Here is a 20,007-nt window from a genome sequence, read left to right as displayed (position 1 = left end):
TTAACAATACAACAATTCATGATAACTTTATGTTTGATTTAAGTGAATGTTTGTATCATGTTTATAGTTTATTCCAGCTACACATACAGTAAAGTAAAAATGTCATTTTTTCCCATTGAAACTAAATGTTTCATTTTCAGACAAATTAAGAAAGATTGAACTATATCACTTAAATTGCAGAAAAGATTATATATTTCTGCTAGTACCAAATTCTAATTAAAGCTTTACATTTAATGAGAAAATAAAATTCATCTTCAATTTAATCCCCAGTGGACTATATTTTGTATGTTGTAAAGGCGTCTTAGTATATATGCCAACTTCTATTGGTTATTTGCTTTTACTTATTCTAATCTTTGCCATTTCAGAATTTCAGAAATGAAACTTTTGTTAAGGTCTAAGGTCTAATAGAAGATGTTTTTCTAATTTAAAATTAGTTTTGAATTTTGCGATACGTTCTTAGTTTATTACAATAAAAGCAAAAGCTTAAACACATCAAGCATGTCAAGCGAATGGAAAACAAATGTCATTTTCTTGACTTAGTATATGCATTTCCTTATGTAGTAAATAGTGGACTAAATCTGGTCTGATAGCTAGCTATATCTCTCACAAAACTAACAGACATAATAGGTAAAAATGTTAAAAATGGGTATAAAGATCTATGTAACTTCATAATGTGACCAGACAATACTTTTCATTGAGTAAAACACACTCTAGATATTATAGTATTTATATCAAAATATCATACGTAACCCAGAGGCGAGTACACATTTTAACACTGATAACAATGATAATTTTAATGGGTTTTATACTACTAGTATATTTACAAAAATGTAAAGCGTGTTACATACATAAATATGAACATTAGCTTAAAGTATCAATTTTAAAATCTGTCAAATCATTGCTAGATATGATACAATGTTTCTGCTAATACATATGGCCATCTTTTGGCAGTTTTCTGGTATTCCTCAGTACCAGTTTAGTTATCTGTCCGATGTTTTCTACATCCTCAGCAGTATCCAGTTCATTTCGTATATCGTTTATTTCAGAAATCACCTTTATTCGTTCGATGGTCTGAATTATAAATACTTGTGTTAGAAAATGACATTATTCATATTATCTGAATTGCATAAGATGTAAGATATATTTCACTGTAATCCTAGTAAAACCATAGGGAAACATTGAAATCTATAACAGATTTATTTGTATTTCACTGTAATCCTAGTAAAACCTTAGGGAAACATTGAAATCTATAATAGATTTATTTGTATTTCACTGTAATCCTAGTAAAACCATAGGGAAACATTGAAATCTATAATAGATGTAAGATATATTTCACAGTAATCCTAGTAATACCATAGGGAAACATTGAAATCTATAATACATTTATTTGTATTTCACTGTAATCCTAGTAAAACCATAGGGGAACATTGAAATCTATAATAGATGTAAGATATATTTCACTGTAATCCTAGTAAAACCATAGGGAAACATTGAAATCTATAACAGATTTATTTGTATTTCACTGTAATCCTAGTAAAACCATAGGGAAACATTGAAATCTATAACAGATTGATTTGTATTTCACTGTAATCCTAGTAAAACCTTAGGGAAACATTGAAATCTATAACAGATTTATTTGTATGTTACTGTAATCCTAGTAAAACCATAGGGAAACATTCAAATCTATAACAGATTTATTTGTATTTCACTGTAATCCTAGTAAAACCATTAAGAAACATTGAAATCTATAATAGATTTATTTGTATTTCACTGTAATCCTAGTAAAACCTCAGGGAAACATTGAAAGCTATAATAGATTTATTTGTATTTCACTGTAATCCTAGTAAAACCATAGGGAAACATTGAAATCTATAACAGATTTATTTGTATTTCACTGTAATCCTAGTAAAACCATAGGGAAACATTGAAATCTATAACAGATTTATTTGTATTTCACTGTAATCCTAGTAAAACCTTAGGGAAACATTGAAATCTATAACAGATTTATTTGTATGTTACTGTAATCCTAGTAAAACCATAGGGAAACATTGAAATCTATAACAGATTTATTTGTATTTCACTGTAATCCTAGTAAAACCTTAGGGAAACATTGAAATCTATAATAGATTTATTTGTATTTCACTGTAATCCTAGTAAAACCAGAGGGAAACATTGAAATCTATAATAGATTTATTTGTATGTTTGTTTAACTTTTTAAGTCAGTTGTTTTGTATGTCTGTGATGTTCGTTTACACAGTCTTAGCAGCTTGGTTAACTATTTATCAAAGGTACCAGGCTTATAATTTTGATATGCCAAACGCGCGTTTCGTCTACATAAGACTCATATCAGTGACGCTGAGATTAAAATAATTAAAAGCAAAACAAGTATAAAGTTGAAGAGCATTGAGGACCCAAAATTCCTAAAAGTTGTCCCAAATACAGCTAAGGTAATCTATGCCTGGGATAACAACAAATCTTAGTATTTCATGTAATTCTTACTTTTGCAAACAGTTAATTGAAAAAAATTACCATATAATTGATATTTCATGTCAACACCGAAGTGCTGACTACTGGGCTGGTGATAATCTCGGGGACGGACGAAACGTCAAATTATTGCAACGTTAACCTTTTATGTTTGGTTGGGTTGCTCACCTAATGTTGTCAATACAACGGAACTATACACAACTGTTATACAAGTGGGATGCTTAGCTAGCTACAAAACCATGTATATCTCACCATTTTCTCGTCTTAAAATGCCTGCAATATGTCAGCAATATGGCAACAGTTTTTCAACTTGTTTCGTTGGTTGTTAAAGTTTGATTTTGTCAGTTTTTATGGACTTCAACTTTTTGAATTTACCTTGGTGTTCGGTATTTACCTTGGAGTTCGGTATTTACCTTGGTGTTCGGTATTTACCTTGGAGTTCGGTATTTACTTTATGTTCGGTATTTACCTTGGAGTTCGGTATTTACCTTGGAGTTCGGTATTTACCTTGGTGTTCGGTATTTATCTTGGAGTTCGATATTTACTTTATGTTCGGTATTTACCTTGGAGTTCGGTATTTACTTTATGTTCGGTATTTACCTTGGTGTTCGGTATTTACCTTGGAGTTCGGTATTTACCTTGGTGTTCGGTATTTACCTTGGAGTTCGGTATTTACTTTATGTTCGGTATTTACCTTGGAGTTCGGTATTTACCTTGGTGTTCGGTATTTTTGTTATACTATTTCGCCACTCAGAAAGTATTAAAGCACTCTGATTAGGTTATATCCTAAATTTACATGAAATTTTGGTGTTGATAGTGTACCTTTAAGATTATAGAGTTGACACCAAAGAATTTATGATAAGAATATATAGAAGACACAAAAAATCTTAAAGGAATGACTGTAATATTTTTTCTGTCTATGAAGAAATAACATAAAAAAATTGGTGCACGCTGAATAACGCGCGTAGATGGTTATTTAACAGTGTGCACCACATTTTTAATGTCATTTCGAATAGACAGAAAAAATATTATAGTCATTTCTTATAATTTAATTCTAAATTCCATTTTAAACCGTAGAAAACCATGGAAAAAAACGTTGATGACGTCACGGTCACATGACTAAATTATGTCTATGGGCTGATAACAAAACAACGTCAGCCAATCAGAAGACGCGTTACATCCAAAATTAAATTATTCAATGATAACACTCAAAATTACCTTTTTATCCATAAAGACAATTAAAGTATCCAAAGAAAGTGGTTGGCAAAGTGTAAAAAAACGATGATGCAAGTATGCTAATGCAGCAGTAAGTTGTGAGACCAGACGAATACTCTCTCTAATGGTAAGTTTCCGCGTAGCAAACAGTTCTCTAAGCGTTATGTGCCTTGTCTGAAGCATCTGTGCATTTTTGATAAATACAGAAGCCATGCTTATTTCATCCGTTGAATCTGCAATAGTATATCATTTTTAGTAGATAGAAACAATTCGGACACAATCAATAAGCATTAAAATTGAGAATGGAATGGGGAATGTGAAAACAACCCGACCAAAGAGCAGAAAACAGCAGAAGGCCACCAATGGGTCTTCAATACATCGAGAAAATCCCGCACCCAGAGGCTTGCTTCAGCTGACCCAAATCAAAAATATGTACTTGTTCACAAGAAAAAGACGGTAAAGCCTTTTTTTAAACTTTAAGGACAAACCACATAATGTAGGAGCATGCTTGAAATAAGACAGAAAAATGAAATGCACAGTCGAATCACCAATAAATGATTACCAATACCAATATCAGTTAATTTTCGTTAATGATTATGACGTTTTCCATCTGAAGTTATCTACAGCCTTTTTATTCGCTCTCCGGTGCGTTAGTTCACTTTATTGAACCTTTTCAAAACTTTTTCATTCGAGCATCACCGATGTAGACAAAACATGTGTCTGGAGTAAACGTTTTCATCCTGGTATCCATGATAAGTTTATTAGTGCCGATATGATATATCAATTATAATTATAAAGTCCCGAGAAAAATAATACATTTCTACTGCCTGCTTAAAAATGTTCTTTAACTTCGTTTTTAATTTTGCTGACCATTGTTTGGACTCAAATGCCACTGGTGATTCTTGTTTAGTCGATTTCACAAAAAAACTTACGACTATATACTGAATTGTTCATGACTTACGATTAATCTTAGTCGTCAGTTTTTTTTTGTGAAATCGACTCCTGAATCCTTTCTGATAAAGCTTGTATCTTACCTTTACGTCGGTCTTTAACTTTAGACATCTGGAATATTTTGCTAGACATCTTACCCATAATATTGGGTTTCTACAAATACACAATCAACTTAAAAAATTAAGAAAACCAAGGTAGGTGTAATGTCCGGCTCGGATCGTTGTTTTTCGAGTAATTTGAAAATAAAATATAATGTGCTGTTTTCATTTCTATTAGATATTCCTTTCAATTCAATGTTATTTTTTGGGGGGACGAGGGGTTTGTATTGATTTGTTTTGATCGTTTATTCCTTTTCTTTAATTTTCTTGCTTCTATTTTTTTCCGTCACTTAGATATGTATCAATCATTGAATATTATTGACTGTAAACACAAAGGTAGCATGCGATGCAATTAAAAGGATAATGAGTCCCTGTAAAGACCGTTTTGTAAAGGAATCATTGACTTATTTATATATCGTAATACAGCAAGGTTATTGTAAAATAGTTTCAGAACAGAAAGTTATCAATAATTGAAATTGGTTAAACTTTATCAACAAAGTAATCAAGTTTTGTGTCTTATTAAGAATATATTTTATTGTCCTTCGCGAAATTACAGTCAAAAACTAGAAAATGTCAGTTATTTATAAGAAAATGTGTTGAAAAACCCGTACGTTTTAAATGTTGTTCTCGAAAAAACCCAGGACAATATAAATAAAGGCAATAGAAGTATACCGCTGTCGAATAGTAATTGCTCGATTTTGAACTGAAACAAATCTGGGTTACAAACCAAAACTGAAGGAAACACATCACCTATATGTGGAAACAAAAGACGGAACAACAGAAGCACTGAACTTATACAAAATTTACGGCAACATAAATAGAATCTGACTTGGTACAAGTCATTTATACTATACTATAGGGAAATTCTGTCGTCTGTGTTCAAAAGCATTCAGAATATAATGAACAGTCGAAAAAAAATAATAGCAATGTGATCGCATTGGAATTCATCCGAAAAAGCCTGATCTTCAATCAAAAAAAGTGGACCGATTCATTCAAAAACACGATCTCAGCACTAAGCCTTCCGTGAAAAAGTAAGGTTTTAAACAGATATATCATGTTAAGGAGGGGTATTTGCGAAAAATACCTGTCGAGAGAATGTAAAATTTCGCGAGCCGTAAGGCGAGGGAAATTCATTCTCACGTCTGGTATTTTTCGCAAATACCCCTCAAGAACATGCTATATCTGTTTAATTAACCGAATGTTAAAATTCAAAAACACATTGATGATCGTGACGTTACAAGCGTCAAGTCGGATAGAGTATTTTTTGACAAATACTACGGCAGAGAGCAGTGGCGTATCCATAACTTTTCCTAAAGGGGGGGGGGGGGATGCGCTGACTGACCTAAGGGGGGGGGGCGCTTCAGTCATGCTTCAATGATTTCCTATATAATCAACCAAATTTTTCCCACGGAAGGGGGGGCCGCCGGAAGGGGGGGGGGCCGCCCCTCCCCCCAGGGCCCCCTGGATCCGCCTACGGAGGGTGTAAAAAAGGCATATCCTTTTGGCAAATACCATGGCGGCGTTTAAAAATGAACGATATTCATTTGATAGCAGTAAACTGGTGAAAAATATACTAGCTATCAACCAATCAAAATCCAGGATTCTTAAATAAGGTGTAATTATGAATTAAATTCTTTGATATGCAATTAGAAGGTATAACACAATAATCTATAAACCATGTATGATTTAAAACATGTTGCCCATTTACCCTTCAGTGATGAAAGAGGCTTTTACATAATGGATTTCCAGTTTTAAAAAGATATGTTAGCCAATGTAGCTTATTAATTACTGGTCATACCGCTTTTCTCCCTTATGCTTTAGTTGCAGGTGGACAGTGGTGAGTTGTCACGTGTGAAATCATTTCGGATTTCTCACGTCTACTTTCTAACTGTCGGTACTTTACTTTCAATACTTTTTATGAAGTCGAACCTCATTACTTTCGTTCACTACACAATTTTTCCAGTTATCAAATGATATGGACTGAACGAAAAGAGGGAGTATAATTTTAAAAAAATATTAATCATAACTGAAAATAAGATTTACTATAACATATGCAACAACTTGTCTTTCAAAAAATAAAAGACAAGAATATAGGAAGAAATTTCAAACAGGACATTATATCATGCAACCAACAATCATGGGCAGTCTGCAAGAAACTCAAATACTCCAGATAGAATACAGATAATGAAAATAAATGATTAAAACATTATATAAAACCTTCCTTCAGTTTTAACTATCTGTTTTGTGTGATATGTGACTTGATAATGTTACTAAACTAGTAATCGTTTTTCCTGATATACCCAATCAATCACGTTTTACTTTACGCAAATGTGATTATTGTTAAGCATACATACCTGCTTTATTGTTGAAAACGTATAAAGAAAAGGGTTCAATGCTGCATTTAGTGGCATCACAAATACGGCTACCCAAGAATAAACTTCGGACGGAAATACTTGACCAGCCATTGCTAGTATACCTAAGAAATGAAAATGAAAATAACATGATCTTCGTTATTAAAGTCATATGAAACGAGTGACTGGTGAAAAAATAATGTTTATCCAATTCTTGAACCAATGCATGTATATATCATAAACTTAGTCTTCTGTGCACGATTTAATCATTTTTTACGCAAACATATCGTATAATCGTCATTTTTTTCTCTCTCTGTCTATCATGATTTAACAAATATGGCTTCTCATTAAATGCCGTGTTTTAATGCCGAAGTAGTAAACAATCAACAAAAAGCATGGGTATTGAGCACGTGTTTAACATGTACAATCAGATAATTGTTTATTCTAATGACAGATCCATGCGTATTGCGATCACTGATTTTTACGAGGAGGGTCACGCTAAGGTCACTATACATTCGGAAAATATGTCGGCGAATTGTTTCCTGGCAGCAAGCAATTAAAAATAAGTAAACTTCTTCTAAATGTGGACAAATTAAAGAATTTTCCTCAGAAAAAAGTATATGTACATAAGTTGTATAATGAAAACTTCAATTTAGTTATAAAAAAACATATCCATATTTTTTTATAATTTGAGGTTTCATATGACTTTAATAAATATATAAATATACATTTACATACCGCTTGATAGTCTTTATTCACACCAAAACTAATGCGAATGCATTAAATTATGTATAATAACATTATCGATAAAATTGTGAATGCAAATGGGGAATATGCCAAAGAAACAACTACCCGGCCATAGAGCAGAAAACAATCTTCGACCACCAAAGGATCTTCAACGCAACGGCAAAATCCAGCACCAGCAGAAAGACCTCACCTCGCCCTTTAATAGAAATGTGTACTCGTTAAGTGAAAATAGACGTTTTACTTAACTCTAAAACATAAATGAACTCAAATGAAAAAAACCCATACAAGACTAACAAAGCACAGAGGCTCCTGACTTGGGACAGGCGCAAACATGCGGCGGGGTTAAACATGTTTTGTGAGATCTAAATCCTCTTATACCTCTAAACAATGTTGAATAAAGAAACACACACCGATACGTACAATAAAAATACTTTTAAAAGAAGTTCGAGTCCGATGTCAGAATATGTTACAAATTTAACTAAGCAAACTGACAATGATACATAAATCAACAAAGGACTACTAGCAGTTACTGACAAACCAGCTGATGACCGTAATTAAACTGATTGAAAGATTATGTCTCCATTCTAGGGAAATCGAGCACAATCCCTCTCGTTAGGGGTTTAATATCATACCATCATAAAGTATATGAGAAGAACATAACCCTTATGCCAACAACTGGTTTTACAATAAATGTGTTTATTTACCATGCAAAGACTCTAAGAGTGAATTGATATTTATACCAAATTATGCCATACTAATTGCAATTTCAGTATATTTCACTACTGAGATTCTTTTCACCCCCAAATGGTGTGAACTGTCATACAAATGAGAGGTTTAGCTAGCTTTAAAACCATGTATAATCAACCATTTTCTACATAAGAAAATGCCTGTACAAAGACAGAAATATGACAGTTGTTATCCATTCGTTTGATGTGTTTGAGCTTTTGATTTTGCCTTTCGATTACAAACTTTCCGTTTTGAATTTTTCTCGGAGTTCGGTATTTTTGTTATTTTACTCTTTGATACTTTTGCTACATAAAAAGTGAATATAACAACTCATAAGTGTAATGCGTTTGAAGGGCTCATCTGGATTTCCCTTCATCAGGAACGCTTAAACCAACTATTTGAAGACCAAGATGGTTATGGGCCGAAACAATTGAACAGTTTTATGACCAAAAGGGACATATGTAGAAGTGGAAGCTCATTGTTTTTTAATTCAAAATTGATAAACTGACAATTCGAAAAAAAATTGCTTTACATCATACAAATTGATAAACTGACAATTCGAAAAAATAATTGCTTTACATCATACAAGTTCCCAATCACTTGTTGTAAAATACTTTTACATTCTTTTATTATAGACATTTTCGTTTAATTGGTAAACGTCTTAACGTCGTTTACCGCGGTTATTACGTAACTGTATATTCGACGTCGCTACTTAGCGACGTTATTGTATTCCTACATGTAGTTTAGATAAAGATTTCGTTCTATGAAGACGTTCTTCATCATTTCTTTAGAATATATGTTAAATTGGTGCCGTGACAAAAAGAACGATGAGTTCTAAACTCAAAGCTATTCGAGCTGGACATCGTGGTGCAGTCACGAAACTACTGAAGCGAGTGAGCGGAAATTTCGAGGAGTTATCAAAGGAATACGATGTCAATGAAATTATGTCAATCAGGGAAATGATACGGAAAAAGGAAACAGTTATTTCGGAGCTCAACGATAAAATTGTGGAAGAAATTTCGGAAGAGGATATTCAAGAAGAGATAGAAGAAGCCGACAGGTATGAATTTGATATTCAAATTACTCTAACAAAATTAGCAAAAGTAATCCGGGAAGCAGATAGCACAACATCTTCGAAACAGCAACAATTAAACCCGCACGCCACAGAATTTACACTTTCAAACAATCTAATAAACCCTACTCCAGTAAGTTTCACGCCAGCAAATAATTCTTCATCTACATTTTCAAACTCCAGTATGTACCATAAATTACCAAAGCTTACCCTACCCACGTTCGGAGGAAATATACTGGAATGGCAGCCATTTTGGGATTCCTTTTGTGCAGCAGTTCATGAAAATTTGTCCTTAAACGACGTTCAGAAGTTTAACTATTTAAGGTCTCAATTGTACGGAGAAGCAAGCCAATGCATCTCAGGATTACAAATTACAAACACAAATTACGCTCAAGCCCTACATGTATTGAAACAGAGATTTGGTCAACCCCACAAAATTGTGAATGCCTATATGCAAAGCCTTATTAGTCTACCTAGTCCATCCGCGAATATTAGAGACATAAAGAACTTTTACGACAGTATGGAGAATTACATTCGAGGTCTTGAGGGAATGGGACAAACACATGAATCGTACGGGAGCCTTCTAGTACCAATTATCTTAAATAAAATTCCGGGAAACATCCGACAAAATATGGTACGCGTTAATGGAAATGATAAATGGAATTTACAGTTGCTACGTGGCGCAATTCAGCATGAAATTACTATCCAAGAAGCAGGTCAGTCCGTAAGTTGTTATGAATCAGAATCAGAATATACATCTACGTCAGCATTTATAGTAAGTACAAAACGAAACTACGAATCAAATAACAGAGATTTAACCAGCAAACCCTGTATATATTGTAACGACATTCACGCTCCAACTACATGCATGACGGTAATAAATATTGATGACAGAAAGCGCACAGTTAAGGAGAAACAGTTATGTTTTAATTGTTTGGGAAAACACAGAATTGCAAACTGCAAATCAATAAATACATGTAAAATTTGTGGTAAACGACATCACACAAGTATTTGCAATAAGGTGGAGCAATATACGCAAAAAGAAGCAAAAACAGAAACGGAAAATTACAATTCAGAAAAACTAGACAGCAATCTCTCAGTAGCAAGCATGCAATCATTAACGACATCAGTAAGAGCTCAAGTACTTTTGAAAACCGCGATAGTTACAGTCTCGTCCGACAAAACCCATTTTAGTCAAGCAAACACCTTATTCGACGAAGGTGCACAGCGCAGTTTTATTACCAAGGATATGGCAGATAAATTAAACTTGAAACCCGTGAGAAATGAAGATATAACGGTCTCCGGATTCGGTGAAACAAATACGAAGGTAAGACATCTTCAAGTGGCTACTGTTTATTTACGAGCCCAGACTACAAAATTAATACCAATTAATGTACTTATCGTTCCAAAGATTGCTCACCCTATACAAACATACGCAAGAAATCAGTCACATTTTCCGTACTTAAATGGATTTAAATTAGCAAACCCTGTATCACGTGACGAGGACTTTGAAGTTTCTATATTAATTGGCGCTGATTACTTTTGGGATATTGTAGAGGACAAAGTTATTCGAGGACCGGGACCAACCGCACTGAAATCGAAAGTAGGCTACTTATTTTCTGGGCCTATGCATCGAAATTCATCAGAACATTACAGTCCGTCATTTTCACCAATCATGAATATGTTAACCCCGCACAGTCGAAAAGCTGACCCCGGTTTGACCCCATTTCTTAAAGCAACAATGGACGTCATGTGATTACCATATATGGGGATTTTTTTACCAAAAAAAGTGAAGCTCGTTTTTTGGAATTTGTAGTTTTTTGCATGAATTAAAACTAATTTCCTTTTAAGTGAACATTCTTGAGTATATAAGAAATATATTACTCAACTCAATTATGGATTAAACTCATTTTTTTCTCTCAAAATGTGTCTTCAAAGTCAAGGTGTTGACGAAAAAAATTGGTCACAGAAAATTAAAATCGTAATTTTCTTTCTTAACTTCTCGGGAAGCTATGCTGAATTTAAATTATGTTATGTAACATAACTTGGACTATGATGTGTCAAATTTGTGCCAGTTGATATGCTAAGATACGCAAATGTGCCAGTTAGATGTGTCGATATTTCTGACGAAGCGGGGCCGACGGTAATTCACGAGTTACGTCCCTTTGTTTGACACTATCATGAACAAACTATTGTTATATCAAGCAATATGCTGTTATTTACATGTGGATATTATTAAAAATTATCTTATTAAATATATTTTGATACTGTAAACATGTGCCAAAAAATAGAGAAACACATTTTATCACTTTTCAGAACTCAGTCCCTGTGAAATAGGCCCTATGTGTCCCTATGTGCCATAATAGGGTTAATAATTTAATATTAATTTAATATTCCAAGAGTTAATTTAATATTCATGTTTTGGTAAGTATGTTTACTGCTGCAACCAAATTATTTTAACACAGAAATAAATGTCTACTCAATTTATACAAGGGGTAGTCTAAATATTCATGAATAATGGATCAAGACAGTATTAAAATGATAAAAAACAGGAATATTCCTTTTCATTACTGACACTTGCAAGTTGGTCCTACATTTTTCATTTAAACATAAAAGAGATCATAATGATCGAAAGTATTTTGAATGTAAAATCTTCATTATTTTAAATTTATAAAAGGAAAATTAGTTTGCAATCCTTGTATGAACAAACTAAATGTAACCATGTTGTCTCATTGATTTCATGCAAGTTATAGTTCTAATGAATGGACTCAAATTATAAAATAACACACTAAACCAATAAATAAATGGTGCTGGTCATGAACTTGAAAATAAATAAGAACAAAATAGACTTAGTAATATTTTTCTTTTTCTATTTGAAAAAAAAAAATAATAACATTAAAAAAAACTATGCATTTTTACATTTATATAAAAGTATTTTCAGAGCAGTTTCTGGTGGCTAAGTCAACAATTATGTTTTAGATCACAAGTCAAAATTAAGTCACACTTCATGTCAGTATGATAATGCTTTGAATAAGATTGATTAAAATGATACTCTGAAAGAGATTGTTTGAAGGCAGCAACCATTTGTTTTCAGGGAGGGGGTTTTCCAGACAAGTTGAAAACAATTCTTCTCTTTCAATTTTAGCATTTCATTTAATGGCAGCTGAGGGTAAAACAAACTTTTTTTTTCTCAGGGTCAAAAAAAATTTTTTTTTATCCAAAAATTGGAAACAAACTTTTTTTCTTCAAAACAATCAAAAGCCACCACCCCTACCCCCTACAGAAAATCAAATGGTTGTTGGCTGCCTAAGTTGAAATTTAGGACAATACTTTCTCATTTACATAAATTTGCAGGATTCCTTTATCACAAAAAAAAGTATTATTTAAAACAACGAATGTGTTTTATGTCAGTGCATCTAAAGCAGTTAAGGTTGTGCAAAGACAGTATAAGATTTCCTTACCTTGGTTTAGTTAAGTCATACATTTCACTGACTTAAAGAGAATAATAAATCCAGTCAAATATTCACAGCTGATCTCGCCATTACTTTTTCAAACAAACATACTAAATGTGTGCACATTGACTGTGTTCAGATGCCAGGTGACATCGATGTGTAAGACCGAAAAACTACAATGTCAAAAAATGTCTTTCTTTTGGAATTTAGTTCAAACGGGGTTTCCCAAGGGGTAATAGAACGTTATACTTTATGATTTTTTAAAATTTTGAGATACGTATTATTAATTGTTTGTATAGTACATATAGTCTTTGTTAATCTGTGAAAAATAGCAGAAAATAATTTTAAACGACGATCAACGGCATTACGGGATCGTTAAAACACGGCCAATTTGACATGTTTGAGATTTTTTTTTCCTTTTGATAATAAACTCCATGCTCAACAAATCGAAATAAATCTATTTCAGACCCTAATGGCAAGTAGGAAACTGAAAAAAAGATAAACTACCAAATTGGCGCCAAAAAAAAAAAAAAAATCCGCGAAATTAACGCAATTTCAGAATGGCGGGTTTTAATATCAGTCCCATTGTTGTCTTAAGAAAGTAGCAACAACGGTCGTTTCTAAGGGCTTGCTTTCCGACTGCGCACAGACATGAAGAACGTGAGAAAATCAAGACATCAGAGAACTTTACGACAAGCCGTATTCACTACAAACCACCCACTGTTAATGCAAATATGTTACGAACAGATTTTACGGAGATTGAAATCGTTTACAACTATCGCCTAGTATCGTACATTACGCGGGATCCGAGATCCAGAGCAATTGACACCGTCACATTTATTTCAAGGGAGGAGAATATCACATGAGAACTTTATGCACACAGAGGACAATATGAACGCTTCAACAGAACCAAATGGACTTATTACTACACGGCCAATTGTTAACTTCCTCTTGAAATATGAACAGTAAACTCATTTTGAGGCCCCCAGAATGTTGTAAAATACTTTTACATTCTTTTATTATAGACATTTTCGTTTAATTGGTAAACGTCTTAACGTCGTTTACCGCGGTAATTACGTAACTGTATATTCGACGTCGCTACTTAGCGACGTTATTGTATTCCTACATGTAGTTTAGATAAAGATTTCGTTCTATGAAGACGTTCTTCATCATTTATTTAGACACTGACTACTGAGCTTTGCAGATTCATTTTCGTGGTACCAAACACTTCGATTTAATATATTTGGCTACTTTAATTTTCGTAAAATTTTCTTTTTTTTTTTTTTTTTCCAAGTAAATATCTTTTATTATATATCTGCTGTTTTGACAATTTACTCGGATTACAGCGTTAGCCCGAGTATCCCTGTAATTAGTTACTGAATTTCCAGGGAGGAGTTCAGTAAAGTATACTAAAGTATTAAAGTGTTAATTATATATATCACATATACATTCTTTTAAATACAGTGTATACATATTAAGAATAAAATTTCATAGTATAAATCACGTGTTTACGTTACATCATTTGCCTTCCGAATTTGTATTCATCGTCCCGTGTTTACATCTTTGACCCAGTTATTTGTACTTGACCTTTTGTGCTGGATTAGTTACAAATCATTGTCCGAAAGCTAGTGCAAAAGGAAGCACATGTTTGTTGTGAAAATAAATTTTTGGATTAGATAAAACTTGTTTGGTAAGTGTTATTTACTATTCGTTAACAATTTTGTCTTAGAAACAAAATAAATGTATCTAGAGTGAAAAAGATTAAATGTTTCTGGAAATATAATATAAAGAATAAGGTTTTTAACATGTGATTTGATACCAACAAAGTGAACATACACACAATTACTTGATGATATTTGGTGCAAAACAAATCAGTGTTGAATTATAATCATTTTAGTTTTATATATTATATTAAATAAAGTGTCTTGTTTGGTTTGTTTATACATACAAAAAATGAAAAACCAACAACTGCAACATACATGTACACAATATAAAGTCTAGCATAGCTATTAATTTTCACACCACACAATTGTATACATTTCAATTACATATATTTTTGAATATTTTTAAGCATCTTACTTATTGTTTTATTTCTATACTCCATCAGATAATATCTGTATTTAAATTCTTGTTTAAATATTTCATAAACATTAACTTGATTTATCTTATTATTTGAAATACAATTGCATTTGTGTAGAGTGAATAGGATGACTGTCAAGAGATAATTAATATCATTTAATGAGTCCTCTTCTATTTTATATCCTACTACTAAGTGTTTTAAAGTAACTATATGTTCACCAATATGAAGCGTATTTAATAAAATACAAATTTTATTCCAAAAAACTTTAAAATAAGTACATTCCATGAAATTGTGTTGATAAGTATCTGGTACCCCACACACTGAACACAGATTGGTGTTCTTAATTTTCCATGTGAAAAGATGTGTACCTACAGGTAGTATATAATGTAATAATTTCCATCGAACCATTTTTAATTTATTGTCTTCTAAATAATTAAAAATAAAATTTAATGTGTATTTAATTTTTGGTTGAATTTTATCTATATTTAGTTCTTTCCGCCATTTTGTAAACCCTATAGGAATATCTTTACTTACATTAGATAAGATTACATAAATATCTTTATTATTAATTTTTTGTAAATCATATATAATTGCGCCTTGTTTTAAAGATAGTTGTTTTTCACAATTAACAATAGTTTTTGATGAGTTTTGTTTTTGTAATATATCTTTCCAATGATTTGGTATGCTCTTTCTTATTTGTATTATTTCTGCAATCCAATTTCTTTTACATTTTAACTTATTGAGTATTTTTTCGTAAAATTTTCAAATGATATTTACTTTGACCTGATGACAAAATTAAATAAAAAAAATTGAGCAACACAATTTAACCGGAATAGTTAAATTAGGAATTAGATATATAGCAGTGTGACAAACACTTATTTTGATGTTTAAGAAGCTAACAAATAGTATGTGATTTAAGAGTTCAGCTGATTTGCTATTCTGAACCCTCCCAAGGTATTAACAAGGCTTTCTTTTTTACGTGTCAAGAAGCTTGAATTTTTTTACTCATAGTTCGTACTTAAAAGGTTCAGCTGAAATGTAAAAAGGTAAGTCCCTTAGGTGTCCTGAACCTCTTAACGTATTAATCACACACGCTATTTTTTATGTCATTTTTACATTGATTTATGGAAGACTTACCCATAATTCCAACAGGAAACCAACAAAGAAAGTCTGTTAAAACAATCAAAAATAATCTTCTAGCCAGTGTTATATCTTGTTTTGTCCTCTTCGCCATTATTCTATTACTACTTTTAGCTACATTGTAAATTGACAATTGACACCAAGCTATAACAGTAAACGCAATACTGTTGTAAAACACGAAAATAGCTGTTGAATATTCCCATCCGCTGACTTTCTGTCGGGAAAATGGTAAAGCCAAACAAACTGCTGTTCTTGAATAAAACATATTAGAAAAATATGTCGTATCTAAAATCGGTACCACAGCTATGATGACTACAAATAACCAGCAAACCAAAGTCGAGACCTTTGCTATTTTGTATGTTATCCGCCATCCGCCAAATGGAAACTTTACCATTAGATAGCAATCAAAAGTCGTTAACATGACAAAACAAACAGATGCCTCACATGAAACGGCTGCAATGATACCTGCAAGTTTACAAACAAAACTATCTCGCCATTCACGGTCATGTAAAATATAGTTTCCAGAGTAGTACATATCAGCTACAGCAATAATCCCGAGGTACACACCCATCAGCATGTCTGAAACACCAAGATTCATTATGAATAACCAATTTGCCTTAAATAGTAGCGTTTGTTCGTTGATGATACGATAAATTATAACTCCAATATTTCCAATCAAAGCATTTATAGCAATAGTCCAAAGGCACACACGTAATACATCATTTCTCATCAAATTGCTACACGAGGAAAATTCGTCCATTTTTGGGAAACAGTTCTCTGCAGAAACAGATTCTGGTTTTAAACAACAAAATATATAGGAATCAGTTTTCATTTTTGTTAAATGAGAAAGACGGGAAAATATATCAGGAGAAACCTTTGTCACATCGTTTTGTGTCAAATCAATTGTTAGAAGAGATACAAGTCCATCAAATACATTTTCCTCTACAGTTGTTAGTCCATTCCCTGTTATGTTAAACGTTTCAAGGTTTTCTAAACCAATAAATGTCCCATTAAAAAGTGTTTTTATTCTAGTTCCAGAAAGTTCCAAATCTTTAACATTAGGTATTGCCATGAACGCATTTGGTTTGATAAATCCCAGCATCAGATTGCCTTTTAAGTTTAAGGTTACTAGTTTAGTGAGACCATAGAACGTGTAACTTTGCAGAACCTTTAATTTGTTGCTACTCAAATCTAAATGAAGGAGGTTCATTAATTGTTCAAATGAGTATGGCATAATCTTGTCAATGCTGCAGTTGAATAGTTTGAAATCAGCCAGGTATGTATATGCAGGAACAATCAAATTATTATTCGGAAACAATGAGCTGCTCAAATCTAATTTTCTAGCTTCAACAGACAAATCCTTGAAAATTTTTTCTACTTCTTTTTGATGACATATAAATACAAAACCTTCACATGAACATCCAATAGGACATGTGACATCACAACCAACTTCATCATCCCCATGAGGACATTGTCTTATGTTGTCACAAACCTCATCAAATAACAAACAAGTGGTTGACTGTTGACATATATATAATCCAGGACAGGTCAAATTTCCTGAAAGCAATCATATATGAAAACCTCATCAAATTTGTATGAACTATCCTCAATTAAAAGACAATAATGATAAGTTGTGATAGAAAATTTTCAATTGAAAAAAACAAAACAAATGTCTAAATCTTAAGTTTCCATTGTCTTTAAGAAAAGTTGACATTTGAAGGTTTTGGCTCTGTTTATATCCTCTTAGCGAAAAGTAAAATTACAAAAATACTGAACTCTGAGGAAAATTCAAAAAGGAAAGTCACTAATCAAATGGCAAAATCAAAAGCGCAAACACATCAAACAAATGGATAACAACTGTCATATTCCTGACTTGGTACAGGCATTTTCTTATGTAGAAAATGGTGGATTGAACCTGGTTTTATAGCTAGCTAAACCTCTCACTTGTATGACAGTCGCATCAAATTTTTTTTATACTGACAACGATGCGTGAACAAAACAAACAGACACAATAGGTAAAAATGTCAAAAATAGGGGTACAGCGAACAACATTGTGTTATCATCTTAATCACTATAAAAACAAACAAATGTAACAAAGAAGCACAAAAAGGCATACATCAAATTAAACATCCTCATTTTGCTTTTTTACTATACGATTTTATTTATCTATGTAAAATCCACCCATAAAGGATTGAAATGTTTTAAGTACTGGCGTAGAATCGCGCGTTTTACGTCACACAGGTAGATATCAAATAATTTTGTCGTTCAAAGTATGACGGGATACATAAGTACAGAGTCACGTCAAATGGATATCACAAAAAACAGACTTAACAGTAAAAGCAATATTAATGAGAAAAATAATTTTGTCGTTCAAAGTATGACGAAATGGATATCACAAAAAGCAGACTTAACAGTAAAAGTAATATTAATAAAGACAAATAAAGAAATACTATAACACGTTATTAAGATGATAAACAACGTCAGTACGCAGAATCTATACTTCAAGTCATCGTGTATTATTTGTGAAGTTGTGAAGGTCTTGGTTTCTTCCGATGAACTTTTAGAAAAAGGACGAGACGTTCTTTGACATACCCTTGGTTCATCAACTTTCTGTTCAGACACTGTTGACGTTTTACAAATTCTGAGTAGGAGCTGCAAGCTCTTGAATACCGAATAAGTTGGGAAATGTATATCCCATATGCAGGTGAAGTTGGTATATTGCTACTAAGGTGGGGGAAATTGATAATTTCAAAATTAAAATCGTCTCGTTTGTCATAGATTCTGGTACTGAGATGACTGTGTATGTCAAATTGGATGTATAAGTCTAAAAATGAGGCGGAGGAAGCCGTGTCTGTTGTTTTTTTAATTTCTAGTTCTGGGGGATATATTAATGGAACCCAATCAGAAAAGTTCGGATTTTTAATGGAAAGAACATCATCAATACATCTGAAAGTGAAATTAAATAACCTGGCTTCTTTGATCTTCTTGTTTTTGACAAGTGTCTGAAGGAACTCCGATTCATATGAAAATAAGAAGAGGTCGGCAAGAAGAGGCGCACAGTTCGTTCCCATAGGAATGCCGACAATTTGTTGAAAAAGTCTACCTCTAAATTCAACAAATACGTTGTCAATAAGAAACTCAAGCATACTGATCACTTGTTCCTCTGTGTAGCATGTTTTACCCTTTTGTTAACTATTAACAAAATATGCTTTATGGTATCCCAAAGCAATAAATTTATAGCGTATGCTACCATTTTTATGTTGAAAAGCATTGTGGATTATTTCTTTTAGAGGATTTTTCATGCTTCCCTACTGAAATTGATATCATACCTTTATGAATAAGAAGATGTGGTATGAGTGCCAATGAGACAACTCTCCATCCAAGTCACAATGTCTAAAAAGTTAACAATGATAGGTCAAAGTAAGACCTTCAACATTCAAACAGGAAAACCAACGGTCTAATTCATATAAAAAACGAGAAACGAGAAACATCTATGAACCAACCAACAACTGAACAACAGGCTTCTGACTTAGGCCAGGTGTATAAAAATGAAACGGGTTTAAACGTTTTAACAGGCGCCAAACTTCACCCTAACATGAGACAGTAGTGTACCATTACAACATAAAAAGACACAATATGAAATATCAATTGAAATGGCTATGTTCATAATTAAACAGTTAAATATTTTTAG

At 32.5% G+C, this 20,007-nt stretch overlaps 1 protein-coding gene across 1 annotated transcript; it reads right to left on the bottom strand.

The window, feature by feature from the left end:
• Positions 1-746: 746 nt before the first annotated feature.
• LOC143046844 (uncharacterized) lies at positions 747-19,983 on the bottom strand. The gene is made up of 6 exons (XM_076219907.1): positions 19,929-19,983; positions 16,314-17,873; positions 7,103-7,224; positions 4,734-4,803; positions 3,703-3,932; positions 747-1,071 (listed from the first exon to the last, which is right to left on the bottom strand). The coding sequence occupies exons 1-6, from the start codon at positions 19,981-19,983 to the stop codon at positions 925-927; spliced, it is 2,184 nt and encodes a 727-aa protein (XP_076076022.1). The 3' UTR covers positions 747-924.
• Between the last annotated feature and the right edge of the window lie 24 nt (positions 19,984-20,007).

Source organism: Mytilus galloprovincialis, chromosome 9, assembly GCF_965363235.1.
Source record: "Mytilus galloprovincialis chromosome 9, xbMytGall1.hap1.1, whole genome shotgun sequence".
NCBI lineage: Eukaryota > Metazoa > Mollusca > Bivalvia > Mytilida > Mytilidae > Mytilus > Mytilus galloprovincialis.
This window is presented reverse-complemented; position numbering and strand designations above follow the sequence as displayed.

Excerpts from the sequence above, each read along its gene's own strand:
- LOC143046844 (XM_076219907.1), bottom strand. The coding sequence starts at position 19,983 with ATGAACATAGCCATTTCAATTGATATTTCATATTGTGTCTTTTTATGT. Across the intron at positions 7,225-16,313 it reads GTTTCCTGTTGGAATTATGG|GTATACTAGCAATGGCTGGT; the intron begins GTAAGTCTTCCA and ends TTCATTTCTTAG. Across the intron at positions 4,804-7,102 it reads CGTTTTCAACAATAAAGCAG|AAACCCAATATTATGGGTAA; the intron begins GTATGTATGCTT and ends GTGTATTTGTAG.